Source organism: Seriola aureovittata, chromosome 5 (genome assembly GCF_021018895.1).
Source record: "Seriola aureovittata isolate HTS-2021-v1 ecotype China chromosome 5, ASM2101889v1, whole genome shotgun sequence".
In the NCBI taxonomy this organism is placed as follows: domain Eukaryota; kingdom Metazoa; phylum Chordata; class Actinopteri; order Carangiformes; family Carangidae; genus Seriola; species Seriola aureovittata.
In genome coordinates this window covers 23,085,695-23,109,335 of record NC_079368.1, presented here as the reverse complement: position 1 = coordinate 23,109,335, position 23,641 = coordinate 23,085,695, and the positions used below count along the sequence as shown (strand labels likewise).

The 23,641-nt window shown below is 39.6% G+C and overlaps 1 protein-coding gene across 2 annotated transcripts in view; it reads right to left on the bottom strand.

Annotated features, from left to right (window-relative positions):
* Positions 1-23,641, bottom strand: part of si:dkey-215k6.1 (transmembrane protein 132D) — a 259,302-nt gene that overhangs the window by 9,465 nt on the left and 226,196 nt on the right. For both annotated transcript variants that reach the window (XM_056375613.1, XM_056375611.1), the window contains 6 exons: positions 10,676-10,881; positions 6,278-6,341; positions 5,871-6,002; positions 4,910-4,987; positions 2,038-2,100; positions 1,259-1,387 (listed from right to left, as the gene is read on the bottom strand). In XM_056375613.1, the coding sequence (XP_056231588.1) occupies positions 1,259-1,387; positions 2,038-2,100; positions 4,910-4,987; positions 5,871-6,002; positions 6,278-6,341; positions 10,676-10,881 (672 nt within the window). The remainder of the gene's footprint in view (positions 1-1,258; positions 1,388-2,037; positions 2,101-4,909; positions 4,988-5,870; positions 6,003-6,277; positions 6,342-10,675; positions 10,882-23,641) is intronic.

Here is a 23,641-nt window from a genome sequence, read left to right as displayed (position 1 = left end):
TGGATTTCTGCAAGAAAGTGTCTTTTTTGACATATTCTTAAAATCTAATGTCAGTTACTGTTACAGGTCTATTATACACTGGTAACACATTTTGTACCCTCTGGGGTTCCTCGCGTCCAAAAAAGGACACACAAAGAAAATGATATAAAATCATCATATATCAATAATTTTTTCTGCTTTTTTTTGCATACATCTCTTAAACCACTTCAGTTCTGCTCAAACCTACCAAATGTTTATTAGTTTTCAGGATTTTAACCCTTTAAATGCCCGTTTGAAGACATGTTGCCTCTTGTTTTATTAAAAAAACAAGACAGAATATGAGATATTTCCCACATAATACATGGTGGAGGGATGTGACATTGTTTTATATCAGAGTCTTTTATATCAAGACACTTCTCAAAACCAGAATATGATCAGGGTGACTTTTGAACACTGGAAATAAATCATGTACTCATCCCGGCAGTAGCCCCTTGTGGCACTCAAAATTTCCCTGGAATTTTCTAGTTGTAATTATAATTCTGTTGCTTATGTATATTACACATGTAATTTCAATTGGGATTTTAATTGAACATTGTCACAAAACTAACTGAAAAATGAATTGCCATTATTTGGCATGAGTAAACAATACATTTGTATTTTTTTTTAATTGGATCGTATTTGAGGCCTGGGCTGTCTTAAAAAAAAAAAACAACTAAAAGCATACTGTCATACTGTAGACCTTTAGGTGGTTGTAACTGTAGCCAAGGAGTGCTACAGCCTGGAAGTTACGCACTCCTAATTAGAAACTGATTATGGATGAGATAGCAGCGATATGATGTCCGCAGCACAGAATTACTGTTTAAGATCTATGATTACACCCTTGGGGGTAATACCATAGAGATGGGAACAGCTTAAGATGTAGTCCATCAGTTAGTTTGTGTGTGTGTCTGTGTGTGTGTGTGTGTGTGTGTGTGGTTAAGGTTTGGCCAATTGATTAGGGAATACATTATCTCAATGACAAATCCCCACAAAAATATAGCAATAGCAAATATAGTAAGACTATGTGTGTGTGTGTGTGTGTGTGTGTTGTGTGTGTGTGTGTGTGTGTGTGAGAGATACAAACCCAAAGGCAGTGAGGTGTTCATGTATGTTTATCATGTGTCTACATGTGCGAGCTGCATTCTGACAATGTGATAAATAAAACTCTATGATATCTTGCAGCGATGTAGATATTTGGACCTATGTGTTTGTGTGTGTGTGTATCTATATTATCTCCTACCTGTTTTGGTGTGTGTAGCAGGTCTGTAGCTGTGGTCGTTAGCTGGATAGCCTGGTAATTTCCAGGACTCGCTGTCATACTGAGGGACAGAGATGCAACCAGCTGGACTCCCAGGTCTGTGATGGTGACCTAGACAAACAAGAGAAACTGTAGATCACTCACAGAGGCAGTGAATGAAAAAGTTTGAATTTGACTTATTTGAGCCCGTTCTAGTTGCTAGAAAGGAGAAGGAAGGGATAGTTGTTTAAGAGATGAGGTTTGGATTTATTTGTATGTAAAAAGAACTGAAAGTAAATCATTATCACGGTGGTGTAGAAATATATAATGAAATTTTGATAAACTCTGTGGGGAAATTAGACAGTTGAAGCAGTAATAAAGTATAGTGCAGTGGCAAAATTAAAATGAAGGCAAACAATGTTTAGACAGTATAAAAGTAAAATCTTAAATGAACCTTAATGGCTGATCTTATAAAAGCTAACAAATCACATTACCTTTCTTATGCCTTGTTATATCACACCATGGCCTTATACTGTACTGCTCAGTTTGAGCTCTGCGGCTTCAGTGTCCACAGGGACTGCCCTAATAAAAATGTATTTACTTGCTCTTTGAGCCACTGTGGATGTTGTTTCTGTTCATTTTTAGACTATTAAGCTCAACACTGTCCTCTCGTATAACCAGCGATGTGCATGATGGGATTTAAGAATACACAATCATAATAAGTGCCAATAAAATGGACCTACATCCCAAATACATTAAATAAAGCAGTGTAGCTATTCTACCTTGTCATCCAACACGGTCACAGTCTTCTCTGCAAGGATAGAGTCAGACAGCGGGGAAAGAACCTGCAATGAAAGATTAAAAAAAAAAACATATATACATGAATAGTTGTGAAATTACATGATGTTCAAATTTAAATGAAGTTGAAAACTTACAGAGATTTTCACAACTTGAAATTAATCTGCTTTATTAGAGTTGGAGAAGAGTCTACATATACACAAAAGCAATTTCATCAAAAGGTAAATTCCTAAAAGCTTTCATTAACAATTTGCACTCTGTGACGGCTGTACATTTCGTGTTCTAACACTCAGTGTCTGGTGGGTCTTTCCAGGGAAAAATCCTACACAACACAGTTGTTTTCAGCAACTGTAAAATCCAAGCATAAAGACATCACATGACTGACAGGCTGTTAGTTTGACAGGTGATGGAACGACAGCCTGTGTCTCAAAATGTTAAAAAAAAGCACAAAGTGGAGAAAATTAGCAAGCACAGGTTTAATATAGGAAAGTCTAGGAGAGCGTAAAGGAGAGAGGAGCATGAAAAAAGCTTTTGTTGTCTCAGTGATTATTGCCTTAAGGTGGCAGTGATGTGTTTAACACTGACAGAGGAGCAGTGAGAGCCGGTTAACACCGCAGTGCTTTGGGCCACATAGACTGACAGTATCTGTTAAAGTTATGGAAATACAAAACACACACACACACACACACACACACACACACACACACACACACACACACACACACAGGCTCATCGAGTTCGTTTTGTCTTTACTCTGCACAGGATGTTTTTTACCACGTTTTCAACTCACATGGCGATAACTGGTATTTTCTGTGTAAAGAAAATGCTGGTTTGGAAACACTGCTGCTGTCATTTCACATCCCTGACACAATATAGCACACACTAAGTAATAGGAGCACACACACACGCACGCACGCACGCGCACACACACACGCACGCACGCACACACACACACACACACACACACACACACACACACACACACACACCACACACACACACACAGAGTGTTCCCATCTGCCTGCCAGCTGTGCTCCACTGTCTCAACATTCAACTAAGAAAACTAAGCATAAACAAAGCAAAAGGCCAAAACTAAAGAACTTAAAGAGAGTGGATGAAAAGAGAGTGTGTAAGTGAGAAATGGCGAGCGAGCGAGAGAGAAATAAATGGAGTAGGTGTCAGAGAGAGAGAGACAATGACAAATAGAAGAGGACAGAAAGTGACAGGGGGCAGAAAGAGGGAGCGCAAAAGAGATTGGGGTACAGATGGAGAGAGGGAGCAGCAGACAGACAGTGATAGAGATTAGGAGCCCTGTGTTGCAGTGTACTACTCCGCCCGGCGACAGGAGGACAGACAGATCTGATTGGTGTACAAAGAAAATCTCTCACTGAACGAATCGGGGCGTCAAACTCAATCCCGCCCTTAGCGAGGTAACAAAATGCAATGATTGACGGCTCTGGGATTGCTCGTCAAGACAGACAGAGAATAAGAGGGTGAGAAAGAGAGACTTGGAGGGAGAAAGGAGAGGGAAAGAGAGAAGGGGGGGAGAGGAAGAGGAAAAGGCAAGACTCGAGGAGACAGAGCTGGGGGGTAAAATTGAAATGTCAAACTATCAAATGACGGCTGTCGACTCTGGCATCTCGATGGAAATGCTGAGTAAATTCTCTCTCCTGGCTCCCAAACAGAGCACAGCTGTCTGTATGCATGCATCTGTGTGTTTGTGTGTGTGTGTGTGTGTGTGTGTGTGTGTGTGTGTGTGTGTGTCTGTGTATGGGTGCATGCATGCAGCAGTCCCCAGTCAGCCGGATGCAAACACACATTCAGCTGTTCCCCGATATCCCCCAGTTGCTGCACTGAACTCAACACCAACCCACTTCTAAGACACACACACACACACACACACACACAAACACACAAAAACACATTTTACAGAGCAATCATGCAAATGTGAGCACTGAGGATGAAATTTTGAAATTTGATTCTGAATCATAAAAACATATAGTTGGGATATTGTTATATGAAGGATGGGGGTGTAATATCATAGGGCAGAATATAACAAAAACTGCATTGACTATGACTGGGACATATTTAGTGGTTTTGCCTTGGCTCTGCTATATAACGGGATACCAGTAATGTAAGACAGTAAGCCATAGGACTGTCCTCCACTGTCACATTCAGTCACAATGGGCCGGCTTATTGGAATTCAGCAACTGCACGAGTGTGTTCACTGTGTGCCAATGCGAGTGTGTGTCTGTGTGTAATTTCTAAACATCACACTGGGATGTCAGGGCCAAATCCGACAGTTAATTGTGGCTAATTGTGTAACGAGCTGGCAGGCAAGGCTTATAACTGCAAGAGAAGAGGAAGAGAGAGAGGATAATGTTTACATCACTGGAGTGCTTATGGCTGCAACGTGAGTTGGCAAATTACACTGTGCTTCACATAATCATACATTTCCAACCGTCTTTCTCTACACTGGTTGTCCAACAAGTGGTAAATACACTGTCGTTTTTGAGTGTGTTTTGAGAGTGAATCCTTAAAATCCAATTCTGGGATGCTTTGTACTTAGTCCATGGTTCACACCAGAAAGTGGTCACTCTCCAAACTTTATATTAAAAGTGGAATGAAAGTGGCAAACTCTGACATCACACAATGTTTTCTGGATCATTTCATTATATATTTTATGTTTCTTTCTCAGTTTGGGATATGAGGGTGATTTCTAGACTGCTTCAGTGAGGAGAATGGGTCGTTTTGTGGTTTGGGATGTTATTAACAACTAAAATAGTTCAAAATAATGAGCAAGAGAACAGACTGGATTACTTGTATAGTCTTGAGAGCAAAACAGAGGGTACGTACCTGTATAGTGGTGATCCCCAAGTCCCGCCCTATCAAAATTCGTCCATCTATCAGTCTGGCAATGCGAGGATCTTCCACCTGTGGAGAACAGACACAGCTGCCAGTTTCAACTCCAAGTTTGATTATTACATTTATAATATATCTTTTAGGCTTTTTTGCATTTATCTTGGATTATTACTACAGAAAACTGCTACTTTAAGCTATTATTCAACAGTCAAACATCCATCCTAACAGGAAAAGTTCAAGAGGCTGTATAGTTCAACACTTAGAGAAAAAAAAATTCTAGCTTACTGATACCATTAAATATGGAGAAAGAGGCAGGATGTGATTATCTTAGCTGAGCATAAAGACTGGAAGCAGGAGAAACAGCTTGCCAGGTTCTCTCAAAAGTTCAAAAACACACCAACAGCATCTCTAAAACTCAATACACCCAATTAACATGCCTAGTAAATGAACACACTGTATCTCACTTGTATGATCAGTACACAAATTAAAATGTAAAAATAGTGAATGGTTTTATTTGAAGTTATGAGCTTTAACTTTTTCTCAGCAAACAATAGCCAGATGCAGTGATTTAGTCAGGCAACTGGTGGCGATGCTGCACAGAAGCGCTGGATACAAGGAAAAACTGTCATTCATCAAGTAATAGTTACAGCATTTAAACACAAAAACAGTCCCTTAAAAATGTCCCTATTTTTGCACCAATCAAACAAAACGAGCTACAAAGTGTTGATTCCTATTTCTGAGAGAGCTAGGTCAGCTTTACCACCCTGCTGCCAGTCTTAATGCTAAGCTAAGCTAATCACCACCTGGCTCTAGATTCATAATGCAGACATGAGAATCTAATCTCTCTTCTCATCTCACTCTCCGAAGACAGCAAATACATGTTTTTTCCTCAAATGTTAAAGTATTCCTTCAATGAAGGGTGTGTGAACATATGTGTGTATTTGTGTATAGCTACCTTTAGCTGGTCCAGGACCAAGTGAGTGATATCAGCTTGCCAGTCTGCACCCAACATATAAACCATCTCTCCTCCTGGGTCAGAGGGTTCTGCAACAAAATGGGTGAGGACCCGCACCAAGGCATACTGGTACTGAAAGGTCAAGAAAAAGGCAAATTAGATCCTAATTCTTCAACATAATATGGGCTCAAAATCACTATGATTGTTCATGAAGTAACTAATGGAAAAATAATATACCATAATACTGCACTGTATCTTAAACCAACTACACTTTAGACACTGTAAGTCTCATTTCATTCCCCGTATGTAGTAAGACAGCTCTCACTGTTTTCTGGGATATTGGTACTGGAAAAAAAAGGATAACAGAATGCTTTAAAACTGTGATATGAAAAGCAATCACATAATACCTGTAGGGTGCAGCCTTTGCCCTTCTTCTCATCATCCTCATCATCTTCACTGTCTCTGGTAGGTCTGGGAAGACAAGAGGTGAATGAAGAGAAGAGGTAAGTGAGAACGCGAAGGAACAGAGGGTGAGATTACCTGGTAATTAAATGCCACTTGTATACTTTGAAATCAGCTCCAGGTAATTTACAATGTAATCTCTGCTCAAAGTTACACTCAGTCAAACCAAAGACACTTCAGTTTTTAATCCATCTGTAACACTTTTAAAACACTGTAGTCGTACAATGTGCTTTTCTTGGAATGCCTGTTTGAAAAAACGATATAACTGGCCTTGCACTCCATTGTTTGGTAATGGTGACTGCAAGTAAGTTGTGACTGAGTATACCTAGACTATTGTAACTTCTCTTAGAAACTAATTTCCCTCATAAATGGAGCCCCCAGTTCACATAAACAAGTGTAGATGCTACAGTGGGACTTCTGAAATAGCTACATGTGTAAGGGAAACATACAAATAGACGTTACATAGTACGATCAAAAGACACCACCCAGAGCAAAAAGTGTTGTGATATGTGCTGAATATGTTGTATCAACAGTGACGAGCAGCTGTTCTTGACAGATGAACTTTCATAAAAATGATTCAGGACTTAGAGGATCTTTATTTCTGCTTTTATATAAGATACAAAAAAAGGAACAGCTTGTGTGAACTTCAGCGTTTCATGGCAAAGACAAAAATCCTTATTCCATCCCCTACCCACAGGGGTGCCCCAAGGATCGGTACTGGGACCCCTTGTCTTTGCAATATGCACCACCTCTTTGGGTCCATGGCTTCTCATATAACTGCTATGAAGATGACACTCACCTATACCTGTCGTTCCTGCGAGATAACCCGACAGTCCCTGTATAGATCTCAGCTTGTCTCTCTGACATATCCATATGGATGAAGGGATGCCAACTCAAAGTAAACATCTCTAAGACTGAAGTCATACTCATCCTGGCCAATTAGTCTCTCCATCACAATAGCAATGTCAAAATCACCTCTTCATCTCTTACCCCAACTGGGCAGAAACAGTTTTCCTGCAGCAATGGTAGTAAATGAAGCCTTGAAAGATAACACAAATAATTCCTACATATGCCTTTAACAATACAGTCTGTACAAAGGCAGCGTTGGAACAAATGGTGTTACTACACTCTCTGGTGCATTATCAGGACAATACTGTTTTGCTGGAAATAGTACTGTATAGTTCTATCAAAATGGTGAGAAAAAAGCAAGTAACAAAGAAAGACATATTGGTTGGTCAGGGCTTCATCCTACAGCAAGATAATGATGAACACCATTGGAAGAAAAGAACTAGACTATTTTGAAAGAGTTCACTTGAAACCAATCTATAATGTGATTTAAAACTTATTTTGTTACCTGTTTTTTCAAAAGCACAATAATATGAAAAGCATGTACCTGTTGTAATTCCAGAGCTGAGGAGGCTGAATAATCACCCTCAAAATAAATAAATAAAACGGATCCAAAAATGCTTTGAATGCACTATCAGTGTTAAAACAGAAAACCTCTTTCCCTTGCTCCTAGTTGAAGATCTATCTTTCTTTCTCATACACAGACGCATACAAAGAAACACACATTATTTTTTCTTTGCCTCCCTCTGTGTAATATCTATACAACAACAAATGGAGGCAGGCCCACACAGGATCATACATTCACGAACACACACACACACAGGACTGCTTCTGTGTCCTATAACTGTCCTGGAGTGTGAAACCCAGGTAATATTACAGGATTTTTTTTTTCCATTTCCTAGTGTCCAAGTAGTGTATGTGTCTGTGTGAGAGTGTGTGCCTAATAGTGCTTGTGTTTCACTCTGTGAGATAGTGGTTGGGGGAGATAGAGGTGTGTGTCTGTGTGTGTGTGTGTGCATGCCTGTGTTTGTGTCTGTGAGTGCACACTAGTTGGTGGCTATCTGAGCAGAAATTGGTGAAATTGAAAAATAGGCCTAGCAGAACAGAATGGAAGGAAGACGACAAGATGGGGAATAGAAGCAACAAGCACACACATACACACACACACACACAGACAAATGACCATGCATACACACACTGACGCCCACATACTAACACACACACAAATGCACAATCAAACACAGAGGCACAGAAGTATTCAGGCATGCATGCACAGAGAAAAGACATACAGAAAGACCAGCAGGAAAAGGTTTTTTATACCTTAAGAAGGAAAGGGTACATGCATATTTTAGTTGATTTTCAACTGAGTGTGTATGTTACAAGTCAATTCGTGTTGGCTGTTATTAAAACCTGAGCAACAAAAACATATCCCCAATGTGACTTCTCTTGTTAATTTGAGTTCAAGAGACTAAGTAGGGAGCTGTGTATCTAAATGAGGCAACGTCTTGATTTCACCACACTCAAGTAAGAGTTTCTCAAATTCTATAAAGATTCTTAATTTTGGTATATGGTGATCACAAATGTTGCCCTTGTAAAAGTTAGACTTTTATCACATGCTTGTCACATGCATTCAACCTAAGCTGCAACCTCTTGAAACCCTAGAAACTGACCTCAATGCCATCACTTGAGAAGGTACTGGAGAAATAGGGGCCTTCTGTTGCACAAGGTAAGCAATTCATTGTGTTTAATTCTCAGGCAGTAATGGGCATCTCCATATACCTAATGGTGTGCGCGAGAAGCTGTCCGTTTGGCACTCGTAGTTGTATCATGTGTTTCTATGGTAATTCTTGCAATATCCCACCACTCACTGGGCATATTAGTCAGGAAATGAAAATGCACCTGCTTGTATCCTGATTATTTATTTTCATGTAAATGAAGCCTCTGTTGTACACATTATATGTCCATAGTCATCTAAATTTCTCACTATATACATGTAAATATGGATCCAGATCTGCATCAAAATATTTTTTTTTATTTAAGTAAGGGCTGCAGTTCATGAGGAAATAGGAATTTTAAGCAGCAACTGTTAAAGGGACGGCTACAGCATGAGGGAATGACGTAGATTCTCTCTTGACACTTCCTACCGTTGCAGCCCAACTGTCTACTACGGCAAACCAGTTGTTCTCCCGTAGTAGACAGTTGGGCTGCGACACTGGGAAGTGTTGAGATAGAATCTATGTCATGCTGTAGCCGTCCGTTCAACCGTCGCTACTTAAAAAAACACAGAACAATAGACAAACACTTGCATGCGCATACACACGATAGTATGAATATAAACTGACACTCGCACCCCAACATCCTGTAACTGACCCACTCACCTGCATTATTTCACGTTTGAGAGAGTGTGTGCGTGTGTGTAAGTGACTGAATGCTTCATTCAGTGGCAATGATGCTAAAGCCATAATAGTTGTCATCAGTATAGCCAGGGAGGCCTTGACCTCACAGGAAATTATAGACTTGCCGGAATGATATGTGCTCTCAACTGCTCCATTCCATAAGCACTATATCACACACACACACACACACACACACACACACACACACACACACACACACAAACACAGACACACACACATTCAAACTCTGCCTTGCTTCATTCATTTCTTTCCTCTCTCACAGATAGTAGATAGACACGAAATGCTGAAAAAAGATTTATCACAAACCAAAATCACATTCAACAGTGACTCAGACACTCTTTCTTTTTTTCTTTTTTTTTTTTACCGCTGAAAATTCAGTTCTTTTAGTTGAAGACACAATATGCGGTGAGTGACTGCCTTCTCAAGCAGAAGAAGTGCATGAAGCAAGAGCTGCTTGTTTCTGCTCTAAGCCATACTTTAGCAATGCACAACTAACACGGTTTTCAGAGTACATTATGTTTGGTGTGAGAGGATGAGCTTGTTGTTTGATTGTTTTTGTCAGTAACGTGTGTGTGTTGCTACAACTACAGCTACATATTTGATATCCAGCTTTGTTGTTGTTTGTTGGCTCATATGATCGTATCAAATGTTTCGGAGTTCATAAAAGAGCTATATTTGACATTTCAACATCAATAATAGTATTAATTTTGAATATAATTACTGTAAGTTAACTAAAACAGGTTGAGATCAGCCTGCTCCAAACCACATTTCACCTTGTTTGCCAGCAGAATTAATTTAAACGGAAAGGAACTAATTTCTTTTGCATGTGATTCAAAAATACATTACATTCATTATCTCATTTTACAGTGCTCCGCTCTCTTAGCCTGGAGAATTTGTAAACTACAGCTCGACTGATAAATCTTTCAGGCCGATACATCAGCTGATAATAGTCTATTGGAGATATACAGTATGATATCAGGGTATATATCAATATATATCGTGTACTCGATATATATATGCTTACACCCTTCACTGTATGTTTCTCTCCCTCATTCCCTCAAGGTCAGACAGATAAATTACCTCTTGTTAGTGATGATTGGGACCCTCCAGCCTTTGACCTGGCTCAGCTCAGTATCTGACACATCTATCTGCAAAGGAAGCTTGGGAACCCAGACAGTGAGCTGCAGCTGAGCAGATAGGTGCAGGTAGGTGAAGTTGACTGCCAAAGACTGCCGGCCACGCATTTCTTTACCGTTCACCAAGACCTGGTCACAGTTTGGGGATACCTGAAGAGTGGAAAAAAAGAGCAAAAAGAGGAGAAAAAGAGAAGCTGGATTGAGTTAAGGACGGCATGCATGCAGAGTCTGACATTTTTAACTGACCTTAAACAGAAATGAATCAGTGATTTCCACAGAAACAGATGCAGCCCATTTTATACATTCCTTAAGCACAGCCTGGAGCCAGTTTTCATCAGAACATTTGTGCTCTTGCAGTAAATAAATATTTTGTTACTGATTGCTTACATTTTTATTCATCTTGTAAGGTACTTTGGAACACTGTTTTGCAAAGTGCCCTATAAAGAAAGGTTAATTATATGCTTCTGCAAATTCTTCCTGCCACATCAGTGGCATTTTGGATTTGTGAATACTTGGGGAGCTCTTGTACCCTCCAACAATCTGAAGCAACGTGTTAAATGTGCAACAAGCAACACCTTAAAGCCAGTAAATCACATTCATTTTAAGACATTAGTATAATTACTTTGAACACATAAGACCACCCACGAGAATACTGGCAACCTTTGCGCTGCATTTTAAACTGTATTCCTGTGGGTCTAAGTGGAGCTCTGTATGAAGACGGCTAAAGAGCAAGAAGAAACATTTTTGTGAGAGAAATTATAAAATAAAATTATAGTCTTACAGTTGACAACACTAGTATTACTAGAGACAGTCTTGTATAAGTAAGAGACAGAAACTAAACCATGGTCTCATTTTTATAGTTATTAATCTATTTTTTCAACACTTTTCTTGGGATGTGTTTACTTTCTTCATCTATCTCTATAAACTCAGCCATGTTGCAGTTAAGACAGAGTCAGAGGTGCCTTTAGTTACCTTTAGTTTAGGTACCCTTACTTCGGTCACTGAGGTCTTTTGTGCAACTGTTTAATTGACTTGAAGTATAAGACAAAGATACAGAGAAATCATTAAATACTTTAATTAACATTTTAAGGAGAATTAAGGAGAAGACTGAAGTGCATCTGTTTTGTGCATCTGTTTTTATTTTAAGGAAACCTTAACTCAGACTTCAAGGAAAAGCTTAACTAGAGGTGTTTTGTTCAACCGGCCCCAGATGTTCAACAACACACTGTCTTACAGTTTAACATGAGGCAGCCACAGCTCAGCTTTAATGTTACATTGTTGTATTGGTACTTTCATTTAAGTAAAAGATCTAAATCTTATTCCACCACTGTCCTACTTTTGCCCTTCTGATCATCAGTTAGCTATGGTCTAATACATCACGTCTAACTCTTCTTTGCATTTTAAAACACTGTCTAGACAGAGATTCCCAGCGTTCATATGGTGCCTGCTGAGACACAGTTTATCAGATGCAACAAACACTTTTTACACAATTATTTTCATAATTACTCGCTGGCAAATGTCTGAGCATCATAAGTTATGCTAAAAACTGCTTATGTTTACATCTCAGTTTTCAAGACTGTGGAAGATGTTTTTTTTTTTTTAATCAAGCAAACTGAACTTACTTAATCTCCTTAAAGACACCATTACATGTTTTCTGTTACTATGATTATGGAAATGCAAATATCTAGTTTTCTAACAGTGAAAAAATGTATGTCGACACTAGATTATCATGGTTGTATTTCAGAAAGTTGACAGCAGTCTTACAGACAATGTGACAGGCAGAACAATGGAAAAGCCTGGATTTCAGTCAGATTCATTTTCACCCTCCTCACTTGTCTGACTGTGTGACTGATTGAGTTGACGTTTTTTGGACAAATCATCCCACATGTTCCAACAACAATGGATTCATGCGAGGAGGAAACTAATCATAGCCCAGTGTGGGCATAATGCGATGGTGGTGGCAATATATGTATGTATACAGTAGTTTATATAATATTAAGTCAGGATTCATGTGTTACACTCCACCTGCCGAGCAATGTTACTACTGATAGTTACTGACGGATGTGATTCTTTTTTCTTATCTTCACAGCCAGTCACCTTTTCCTGGCGTTTATTTAACTTCTCCTCCTTCTCTTTCTTTACCTTATCCTCCCTCCTCCCTCTCAGTTTATTCCCTTTTTATTTCTCGCAGCCTCATTCATCTCTCCACGCTGCGCCTACCCTGCACACTTCATTCTTTCTCCCTACCCCTTCCTATTTCACTCTTAGCTTTACATTTAACATGCACGCCTTTTGTCTGACTTCCTGTCTCCTATAGACTCTCACTGCCTGTCTGTCTCACCTCTCAGTGTTTTTCCACCTTCTTTTGCACAACTGCACATTTGCAAAGTTCAGCCCTTCCTTCCTCTCAGTCTCACTTCATATTCATTCTATTGCTCTGTTTTTAAATGTATGTACAGTGAGGTCAAAATGTCTAGGGTAGAGGTCCCCAATTTTTTTCAGCAACATCCTCCTTCATATTGATCCGATCTTACACCCACCCCAGACCATCACTGCTCTTGAATTCTTTTTGGAAAATCATAGAATTTCTTGGTTGCTTCTCAAAGCCCTCATTTTCCTAAGAGAAGCATCTAAACCTCATTTATTGACAATTACTGACAGTGCTTTGTTTTTTTTTGGAACCTTAAACCAACCTGGGGGTGCTAACGTGCTGTAGTGTGGAAAACAGAAATATGTTGGGTATTTTTGGAGCAGATTTCAGTATTTGTTGCATCGTTTTCAAATGTGTAGCACTCAGCTCTGCAATTCTACTCAGCCTTTAGTCTCTTTTATCTCATTGTTTTAGCTCTCTAGCCTGCACAGTTTCTCTAAGGTTCGGTTTAATGCTCTCGAATCCCCTATGAACAGCTGTTTCCAGACCCAGTTTTTTTTCTCAGGATTTAGTGGAATTGAAAACAGAACCAATACTAGAGTGAATATTGGATAAAAAATATGACTCCATTGAGGTGCTCTGGGTCTGCCGGATGTCTAAAGGGTGTTCAAAATGATTTTTCACCTTGGGTTATTTGCACAAATTTGGCCACTGGACCATTTATGTTTATTCACTCCAAACATATACGTATATACAGATATTAACTGTAAAGCTAGCTAGCTAGCCGATGCACTGACCTTGTCTACATCAGTGTGAACTGTGTGAGATCTCAGAACTCACAGTTCTGTTATTTTCTTTCCATCTCTTTTATTTTTCCTTGTGTCTCTGTAAAAATTTGATTTGCGTTCTGTCTGATCGCACACTAAAGGTGAAAATGTTAATGTTAACACATTTAAACTTTCCTGCTCAACTTGGCAGCTAGCATAAGCTAACATTTTTGGCTGGGTGTTATATAGCCTATATACTGCATGTAGTAAAGTAGTAAAGAGTGAGAGAACACAATAAAGGACAGTAAAGCAGAGGTTCACCACTCAACAACTTATCTGGTTAGCCACTAAGCGAAAATTTGGATAATAACACATTGTTGTAATATTGTTGGGCTCGGGCCAGAACAAGGTCAGGACAGTATTTCTTATTTTCCTAATAAACACGCACATCAAAACACAGAACCTCCACACGCTTTATGTGGTGTGACATTTTTTCTGGCTTCCCTATGAAACCCTTTGATCTCAAAAGAGGTTAACATTTTGTACATCAGAGCTAAACCGTTTCCTCCATCTCCTTTTACCTTTTAATTTCCCTCAGTTTTACTTTCTTCTTTTCGCTTCCGCTCCCCCAACATAAAAGGAAAGGTGCCCAGCCCTTCTCCTCTCTGCTTCCTCTTTTCAATTTCTCTTTTTCTCCTCTGCCTTTAACTTTCTTTACATCTCCCTCAACATCCACCATTCCCCCCTCTTGACCCCCTCTTTTTCTTTTGTCTCCACCCCGCCCTCCAGTCTCCCTCTTCATCTTCCTCTCTCTCTAAAACCTGATTTACCGCTTGTTAACATCAAAGGGATGTTAGACTGTTGGTGCCTCAAACTATTTCTCCAAATCATTTTTATATTCCAGGTGTAAATCAGTGTGAAAACTGCACTTGGTTAGTGTGGCAGGGTTCAGTTTCCAATGAAGGTATAAGACAGCAGAAGTTAGAGGAATGCCCAACGGTCCTGCTTGAACTGCCACTGCAGCCATTGTCCACGTCTGTCATTTTTACCACAGATTACTTCTGCTCTATGGCTGAATGCCCCGTAGGAACATTTTAGAAAAATGAAGTTTTATTTAATTTTGGAAAGTTTGAGAAAATTGTCGTTTCACTTTTCAGTTCAGAAACACTGTTTTGAGTTTGCAGAATACTAATTCAAGTCTACTACACAGAGATGAACTCTGAATTACGAAATAAAATCAACACAGAATAATTGCAGGATAAGTGACTCATGAATTTAACATTAAATACAATAGTAATTGAATGTTGAAATGTACATACCATTATCATTACCATTTATTCAATTTTAGAATGATAAATAATGCAAAAATTGTGGCTAAATATTTTCATAGTAGCAATGGATCAAATGACTATGTGTAATTTTAAAGGTTTCATTCAAAGTGACAAACCCACAGATGATTATCACCTGTCTCTGCAGCTCCCATCATCTCTATAGCATTTTAGTATCAGCTCATTGGTTTAATTCTACATCCCACAAAGTTAAAAAGCTTTGGTTTGGTGTCACTGCTCTCATAGCGTTGTTTTTGGCTGCAGCAGTCAGCTGTTCTCACTGAGAAACCCACTACATGCTAGTTCGCCAGCAGCAAATGGCTGACAGCTAATGCTAGCAACTAGCTGGTGACAATTCTGGAGCCTTTAGCAGTTGAAGAGATTTCCCTCAAGATTTAATGGAGACCAAAAACAGTGATAGAAGGACCTACATTCATCATGTTGACAGAAATGGGACTCTAATGTTGCTCCATATCAGCTGGATGTGTTGGCTAACCAGTTAGCCATTAAAACTTAAAAGGTGATAATGTGTTGTGAAATGTGGAGTTACATACCTGAGAGACTTCACCTGTGTACAGCTGAGTAGTTGGCTGTGTAAGTGCTTTGCTAAAGGGTAAACAGGTTACAGTTTTATGTTGCATTTACTATCCACTTTTTCTTTTTGTGCTGAGAGAGGAAGCTTTTTGTTTAGTCTGTCTCATTTTGAATTCTCATTTCTTCCCACCTCCTTTTGTTCCAGTTAAATTCTCTTTTCACTTTTCATAGTTTCTCTTTGCTGTATGCTGTCTGTGTACGTGTGTGTGTGTGTGTGTGTGTGTGTTTGTGTGTGTCTCCACATGGCACAGAGCTGTGGAGCAAAAAAACAAAAATAGACTCACAAGAGATGCCAGAGACATGATGTGGAGATGGAGCCACACACACAAAGAATTACTGTCTGAACACCACAAGACACACACACACACACACACACACACACACACACAGCTGTGGACGGACATGGCATGGGGTAAGTGCCAATGGAGGGGAGGGTGGAAAATAAGACAGCTTGTTGAACGTCACTGTTCTTTTCATTTATACACATACAAATAGTTTTTCTGAAGAGCAATTAAAATTTCTTTACTGTTTATAAATGTGACATCTGTTATATTTATGAATCAGTCCAGATGTACAGTAATAATTCACAAAAAAAAACAGATAAATAAATGTCTCTGATTCCAGTGTAGAAATGATTCAACTGGATACCAAAGTTTAACAGTTTGGTTAGACTTCAGAGCAGGAGAACTGCTGTGTTACCGACCGCAACCGATCAGACATCGAGCGTCACTTGACAAACGGAAAAATATTTGAGGACTGGTAAGTGCAGTACAAAACACTAAAGAAGGGAGTGTTGACCACCAAAGCTGTTGCCAAAATACCCATTCTCCAGAACACCTCTTCACTTTATATTTATTGACTCTCATCTCTGATAAATGCTTCCCACCTCTTTCTCCACCCTCAGTTTCATCCCCTCTCACTACCTACTCAGGAAAAAGTCCTCTTTACTTGTTCTCCTCTTTTTTCTTTCTACTGCCACTGCAGGGCAGAGTGTAAGTGAATCATTCCTCATTCTACTGCACTAAACACAAATACAGTAATGTACATAGGAATGACCTGATTACTGGCAACAATCACCTTTGATCAATAATTTTGATGGTTTGAAGTGGTAATTCTTTTAAAATTACGTGTCACTGCACTGAGAAGCTGAGAGAATCTGTGCTTCATTTTATTTTATAATGATGTCCCTTGATCAATCAAATCCAAAATGAATTCCCTTGATCTATGAATCCTTATTTTCTTGTGCTCACAAGTGCATTACTTTGTTATCAAAACATAAAAGACTTGTGAATGCGCAAATGACTGATTTTGGTGATGTGTCATGCCTACAAATGAATAACGATACATTAATAATGATACACGAGAGCTGAAACTTACAAGCAAGTTGTAATTTTGTAGTAATGTGCAGTAACTATTTCTTGGCGACCAGTGGCAAGATGCAGTAGATTCCTTGAGCTTTGATGTCGACTCCAGGTAGTCGCTGCATCACTGTGTAATCCAGCCCTGACTTTTGCTCCATTGTTTACGCAGAGACAAGAGAGTGATGATTTTCTCATCTATCTCCCAGCAGGAAAGTTAGTTCCCAAAATCTCAAACTATTCCCTTAAAGTAAATGCATTAATAAGTGGTGATCTTCTTTCAACCTGCCTGACAGTTATTTTGACAAAAACATATATAGAAAGCCACAAACACATTGATTTGAGTATAATAACTTTTCTGAAGAAATGGCTTCATACATCAACTTTGTGCTCTGTTTCTGTCACAGAGGATATTAGATTAAATATTAATGGTTTCCAAAGAAAAACAGAAAAGCAGAATAAAATAGAAACTTTAGCAATAGGCATTAGTTTGTCCCCGTGGAGTCTGAAACAGCTTCTAAATATGAGAGAACAGTCACATTCACTTTAGAGAGAGCAGGACACAAACATTACACGAAGGTTTGAACTCCAAAAAGCTTCATTAAATTTTGGTTAAAGCAAGGATCCTGAGACTCTTCAAATAATAAACACAATTTCTACCCTTAAAAAAATCCACTCTGCTAGCTCACACAGACACACAGCAAGAAGCACACACAGAAAGTTGACCACAGTCAGACAAACGCACAAAGATGCAGAACCTGACACAAACACATGCGCAGACTTAGAACAAGTGTATTGGTGTTTTTGAAAGTAAACAGCTGAGTTGGAGGTTTGAAGACACTGAAGAATGGATTTAATCTCTCTGTTTCTAAGAAAGAGACAGAGAAAGAGAGAGAGAGAGAGAGAGAGAGAGAGAGAGCAGGAACAGGAGGGAAAGCAAAACAAGAAAAAAAACTGAAAGAGAAAACAGTGAGAAAAAGCAGCAAAGTAGAGAGAAAGTAAAAGTGTGGATCTCAGCAGTTAGGACTTGTTGAAAACACAAAAGCTAGAAAAACTGTCTTCACCATCATCAAATACCACAAACACCACCACAACAATTGTACAAACCTCCAAACCTCCAAAGACAATTGCTGAAAACTTTCCTTACCTCTCAGCAACAATTCAAGCAAAAACAGACAGAGAGCTCGACTGTTAAAAGCATGTTTTGCTAGAAAGTAGCAGCCGAACCTGATTCACATTTTTTATGACTTTAAAAGCAAAGATGGACACACAAGCACATGCGCGCGTGCACACACACACACACACACACACACACACACACACACACACACACTAAGTGTTAAATTGTTTAGTATTCTGTTTTTCCACGACAAAAAGAGATTTTTTTAGCAGCTCTAGTAACACATAAAAATGTATTTTTTTAAAATCACAAAAACTGAAAAAAAAAAAAAAAAACGCCGTCTTTGCCTCCCACTTTTTCTGCATGTTTGATAGTCGACATTTTAATTCTCCAAAATTGAATTTCACTGCAAGCACTTGCTTTGACTTATAATGATCTGCCTACACTTAAAATAGGATCTTGCACACCTCTGACCCTCAGACCTCAGGCTTGTTTCAGAGAAAACCACATGCTTTATTCATTGCTTCCGTGTAGAGATTAATTGATGCTCATGTCTCGATGTGCATGAGCATGAGCGTGTAGCTCTTGTAACAATCCTACTTCTTACTGTGCGCTTGTCAAACCACCTGCTGCTGTTTTGGCACTGTCCCCCAAAGGAACCATTGCTTGTTCACTGAATGTCAGACCTTAAAAGAAATGGTCTTGTTGGTTGAGAGGCACCTGCGACTTCTGTTACATTATACTCATTTGTTTCTACCGCTGTTGCCACCAGGTATTTGTCATTACTTTAAGATATTATTATTATTCTGAAATAATGTTGCATCAAATTCATCTCCTTTTTGAACCGTGAGGAACGATGTGTTGACTCCCTCTGGTGACAGACCAGTGCTACCAGTGTATGCACACTTGAGCGGGAGAACATATGCTTTTTTTATCCAGAGAAATCTGAAAATAGCAATTCTTTACACGCTTCTGCACGGACCGAGCTTTTCCAAATACTGTCTATTCAATGCAGTAATCCAAGTAGTGTATGAGGCTCTATAATGACAGTGGATTTTCTTTAACTGGTTAAGTTCTTCTTTACTTACAGTACATTAGTGTTGTTGTTACTGGTTTCAACCACTCTCACACACTCTGTTCCTGTGAGTGTATCTTGTTTACATTTTTTCAGTTATCAATACACACGGTGAAATGTGCTAAAAGTTGACTGAACATTCATATGGAAGTGGGTGATGACAAATGAAACCATTCGCTAACCATGAATTGAACTACCAGTGAATCCTACCGCTCGAAGCAAAGAGCACATACCTGCTGGTTGACCAATATATCTACATTGTTTCTGCTTAAGCTCACCTACAGTGGCCCCACTGGTTTGAAAAGCTGCGTCGTCTGAAGTCAACTGCCCAATGGGTCGTCCAGCCGTCATAAACGTTCAACTACTCTTACAATTAGCCACTAAACAGCAATGTGTCTGGTTTTCACGTAAGGTTGTGTGTAAGTGTTAGAGTGCAGGCGAGTCCGCCGTCGGGGGGGGGGGGGCAACCTGTCAGTAACTGTTGTTGTGTTGAGTTGGGCCCATGACACTGAGAAGGCTCAACAGTGTGCCCCAGTGTCCCAGATCCAACCCCCGCTTTACCTTTATCATCACCAGCTACCGCTGTCAGCTGACGGCATGCTAGCTAACAATATGTTAAGCTAACTGGCATGTTGCAGTCACTGGCAGCCTAAACCACCGACTGAACCAAGGAAGACATCACACACTTCTGTCTACAACAGCAGCTAACAAACCTTCAAGCACACAATCTATTTTTTATGTTATTGATAATGACTGCAGAGCTCAGGTGAGAAGACTTTCTAACAAACTGATACAGGCTACGTTTGTTTCAGAGGCTAAGGTGGATGTATTCAGCTCTGTTCTGTTCAGCCCGAGGTCAAACTGGAGGGATTAGGTCACATGATTTTAGTCAGTGTTTTTAATATGGTAAGTTGCAGCTTTGCAGCTGCACCTTTGCTACATCTTATTAAGCTCACAATAACTGTTCGCTCCAGGTTGAATTTCTCCATATTGTGTTGAGCTCTCTCATAATCTCCTAGTGTTTTTCCTGGTTTGTGGCGCTGCATAAACTAATACTCAGACTAGCGAATGAGCTTTTAGCTTATTACACCTCTTCCTTTCTCTGCAGCCTACTCAGGAGTCCCAAAACTCAACCACCCACTCAACTCCATTTAACGGCGATCTCCCCAGGCTGAGTCATTTATTTAAATTCATATTCACCTCCCTTCAAGCTAAGTGATCTGTCTGAATTTACAGTTACTTCTCTCCTTGTCTTCCGTCTATCTCTTACTGTCTCAGATTCTCTCTATTAGTCTCTCTCAGATGTATATTTTCTCAGTGTAACACCACCCATCCATCTCTCTGACTCTCAGATTTCATCTTGCAATCTTTTTCTCTGTGTGTTTCACATTCTCCCTCCTTCCCTCTCTGCCCATTTCACTTGTTCTTTGCCTCCGGCAATCCAATCCATCTGACTTTAAGAATCATATCATCCAATCAGGGCCCACTCAGTAGACAGGGGCGGGCCCTGAGGGACAGGCTAACCAACTCTCTGATGGGATTAGACCTCCCACCTGTCCGTCATTTCAGAAAACCCACACTAGGCCAGTTGCCTCTGCACACAGTTTTATATGGCTGTCATTTAGGTATGGGGCTTTGTTTTCTGCAGATGTACATGCGCGCGCACACACACAAACAAACACACACACACACATACACAGTGCACCCATTAGCAGCCTGTAGCCCCATATATTATTCTGATTTGGCTCGCATATTAGACAGCTGATGGAGAGAGCGGTTGGAAGGTGCACACATGAGCGCGCACACACACACACACGCACGCACGCACGCACGCACGCACACACACACACACACACACACACACAAGTTAGCAGCATATCACTAGGCCTGTCATTTTGAATTTGGAAAAGGGGGGAGTAAAACGTTCTCTAATGGCCATTTGCACTCTGCTTTTCCCCACAATAAAAATGTCTAATCAAGAGAGAGAGAAAGAGAAAGAGAGAGAGAGAGAGAGACAGAGAGAGAAAGAGAGGGGGATGAATAGAGAAATACAGACAAAAATAAACTGTAATGGACTGAAAAGAATTGGGAATGTTATGAGAAGTTAAATAACGAAACAGCCAGAGGGTGACACAGCAAAAGCATGAAAGATACAGGAAGAGAGAAAAAGATAACGGGATTTACAAAAAGAGAGAGAAAGACAGACAGAAGAGAGTATGAAAGATGTAAGATGGGCTGATGTAAGATGAATGATGACTTTTCATTTCATTGTGAGGGATTTTTATATTTTGAGCCAGGAAAGCTGCATGACACTGGCATAGTTTGGAGGAGTCTCTAAGTTATGCTCCGTTGAAATAGAAAGTTCTGGTGTTTGTTCATAAATTCAGCATTCAGCATGTTGTTTGGTAATTTAATTGGTCAGTTTTTCAGTAAACAATGACCATATACAGTATACTGTGTGTCCAGTATGGGCATCTCCGGCAGGGAGTTTGTCAAGTAGAAAATGCTGCAAGCTTGAATCCTCCAAACTAAAAGAAAAAATATGTGTTTATCCATGTTTGTTAAAACTATGTGTGAAGGACATCAATTATCAGCACCTGCTAAAACTGTTAAATGAAGAATTGGCATTGTCCCTCAATTGTAAGACGCCTCAGAGAAAAGCATCTGACGAATGAGTAAATCCAAATAAAGAAATCTCTTTTACAACACTTGTTTTACGTCTTTCTTTTTTAGATTTAGGCACAAAAACAACTTGGTTAGGTTTAGGGAAAGGTCATGGTTTGGGTTGCTTCGGAAACACAATGACTATTTTGTGAAGATTAGGGGACCGTTGATGTCATGGCTGCAATAATAAACAGTTGGGCAAGGTTTTAAAGAAAGCAGCAGTGACTGTTAAGAAAAGAAGAACAGTTTCAAGAGTCCCACGTTTGGTTGACCCTAAAATATCCACCCTGAACTCATTGCCAGCTTTGTCACTGAAACATCACCTGACTTCCTCCTTTGCTTCTGTCATAATTACTATGGCCACTAGTGGGCTTTGCCACTTCAATGTTGTTTGCTCATTGATGCTGTTCCTCTTCTTGGGAGGACAGACATGATGTTATGATTGGCACAATAAATGGTACAGTTTGAGTGCACATTGTTTTTAAAATGACTTCAGCCATCATTAAGTAACTGGTACTTTACAGTAACTGTTAAGTGTAATTCTTTTAGCATTAGCTGAGACTGCAGAACATATGTTGCGCAATAATAATCATTATATTTCATGAAATCATGCTACATAGGCTTACAGCCACATACAATAACTCGCTGGCAGTTGAAAAGCTTGGAATTCGCTGGACACTTGGGTGGAAAAAAGGAAAATAAAGGAAAGTATGAGATGATGTTACAATTACAGTTAAACCACTATAATGAAAAAGAAAATGACTGGTTTATTTGTCTTCCCGCTATTTAACCACTGATATAACAAACAGATTTACGCTCTGCTGTTCATCCCTGCAGCCTGTTTTCTTTTCTACAGCTCTCCTTTTGATCGTACTCTGCTGGGGCTGGCGCTGTGCTGGCATTTGGGGAATATAAATTCCACGTCCCTGTAACTGTATCTGCCAGTCAATAGCAATGTAACACAACAGCAATCAGAAGAAATTTAGGGTTGGCAATTTTCTTTTTTTGTAATGTTAGTAAAATCACTATAAATAAACTAACAAGTTAAGTTTAACAGCCAGGTCAGATGATGCACATCCACCCACTCACATCAAAAGACCAATACAGTAAAATATGATTTTTTGCACATGCCGTCCAACTCTCTTCTATCCTCCCTACCTTGTCTCTCTAAAAAACAAAAAAGAGTTTAAAATCTGTATTTTCTTCAAAGACACTCTGTCTTTGACTCATTGAGGTCTACAGGGCTTTAGGAAATGGCAGGAGGGTTTTCTCTGTGTGGGTTTATATTTGTGTCTGTGTGTGTGTGTGTGATGGGGGTAGTGTTTTCTTTTTTTTCTAGAAAGTTCCCAGGCTCTGTGTGAATTAGTATGCTTATTAGCATAGGGATATAAGTCAACCCTGGCCCCAATATGTCTATTTGTATGGCCCTATTGTGGCCTAGGTATGTGTGTGCGTGTGTGTTTGATAGGGGTGCTTTCTTAAGTGTACGTATTTTCACTTCTACAATATCTTTTTTCTGCATGGGGAAGTTATCCGTGCAGCACAAACTAGGCCCCTTTTTTTCGAAAAGCTAGAACTGAGTCTGAAATGTGGCTCCCGAACAACAGCAGTCGGTTGAACTTCAGTTGGCTTC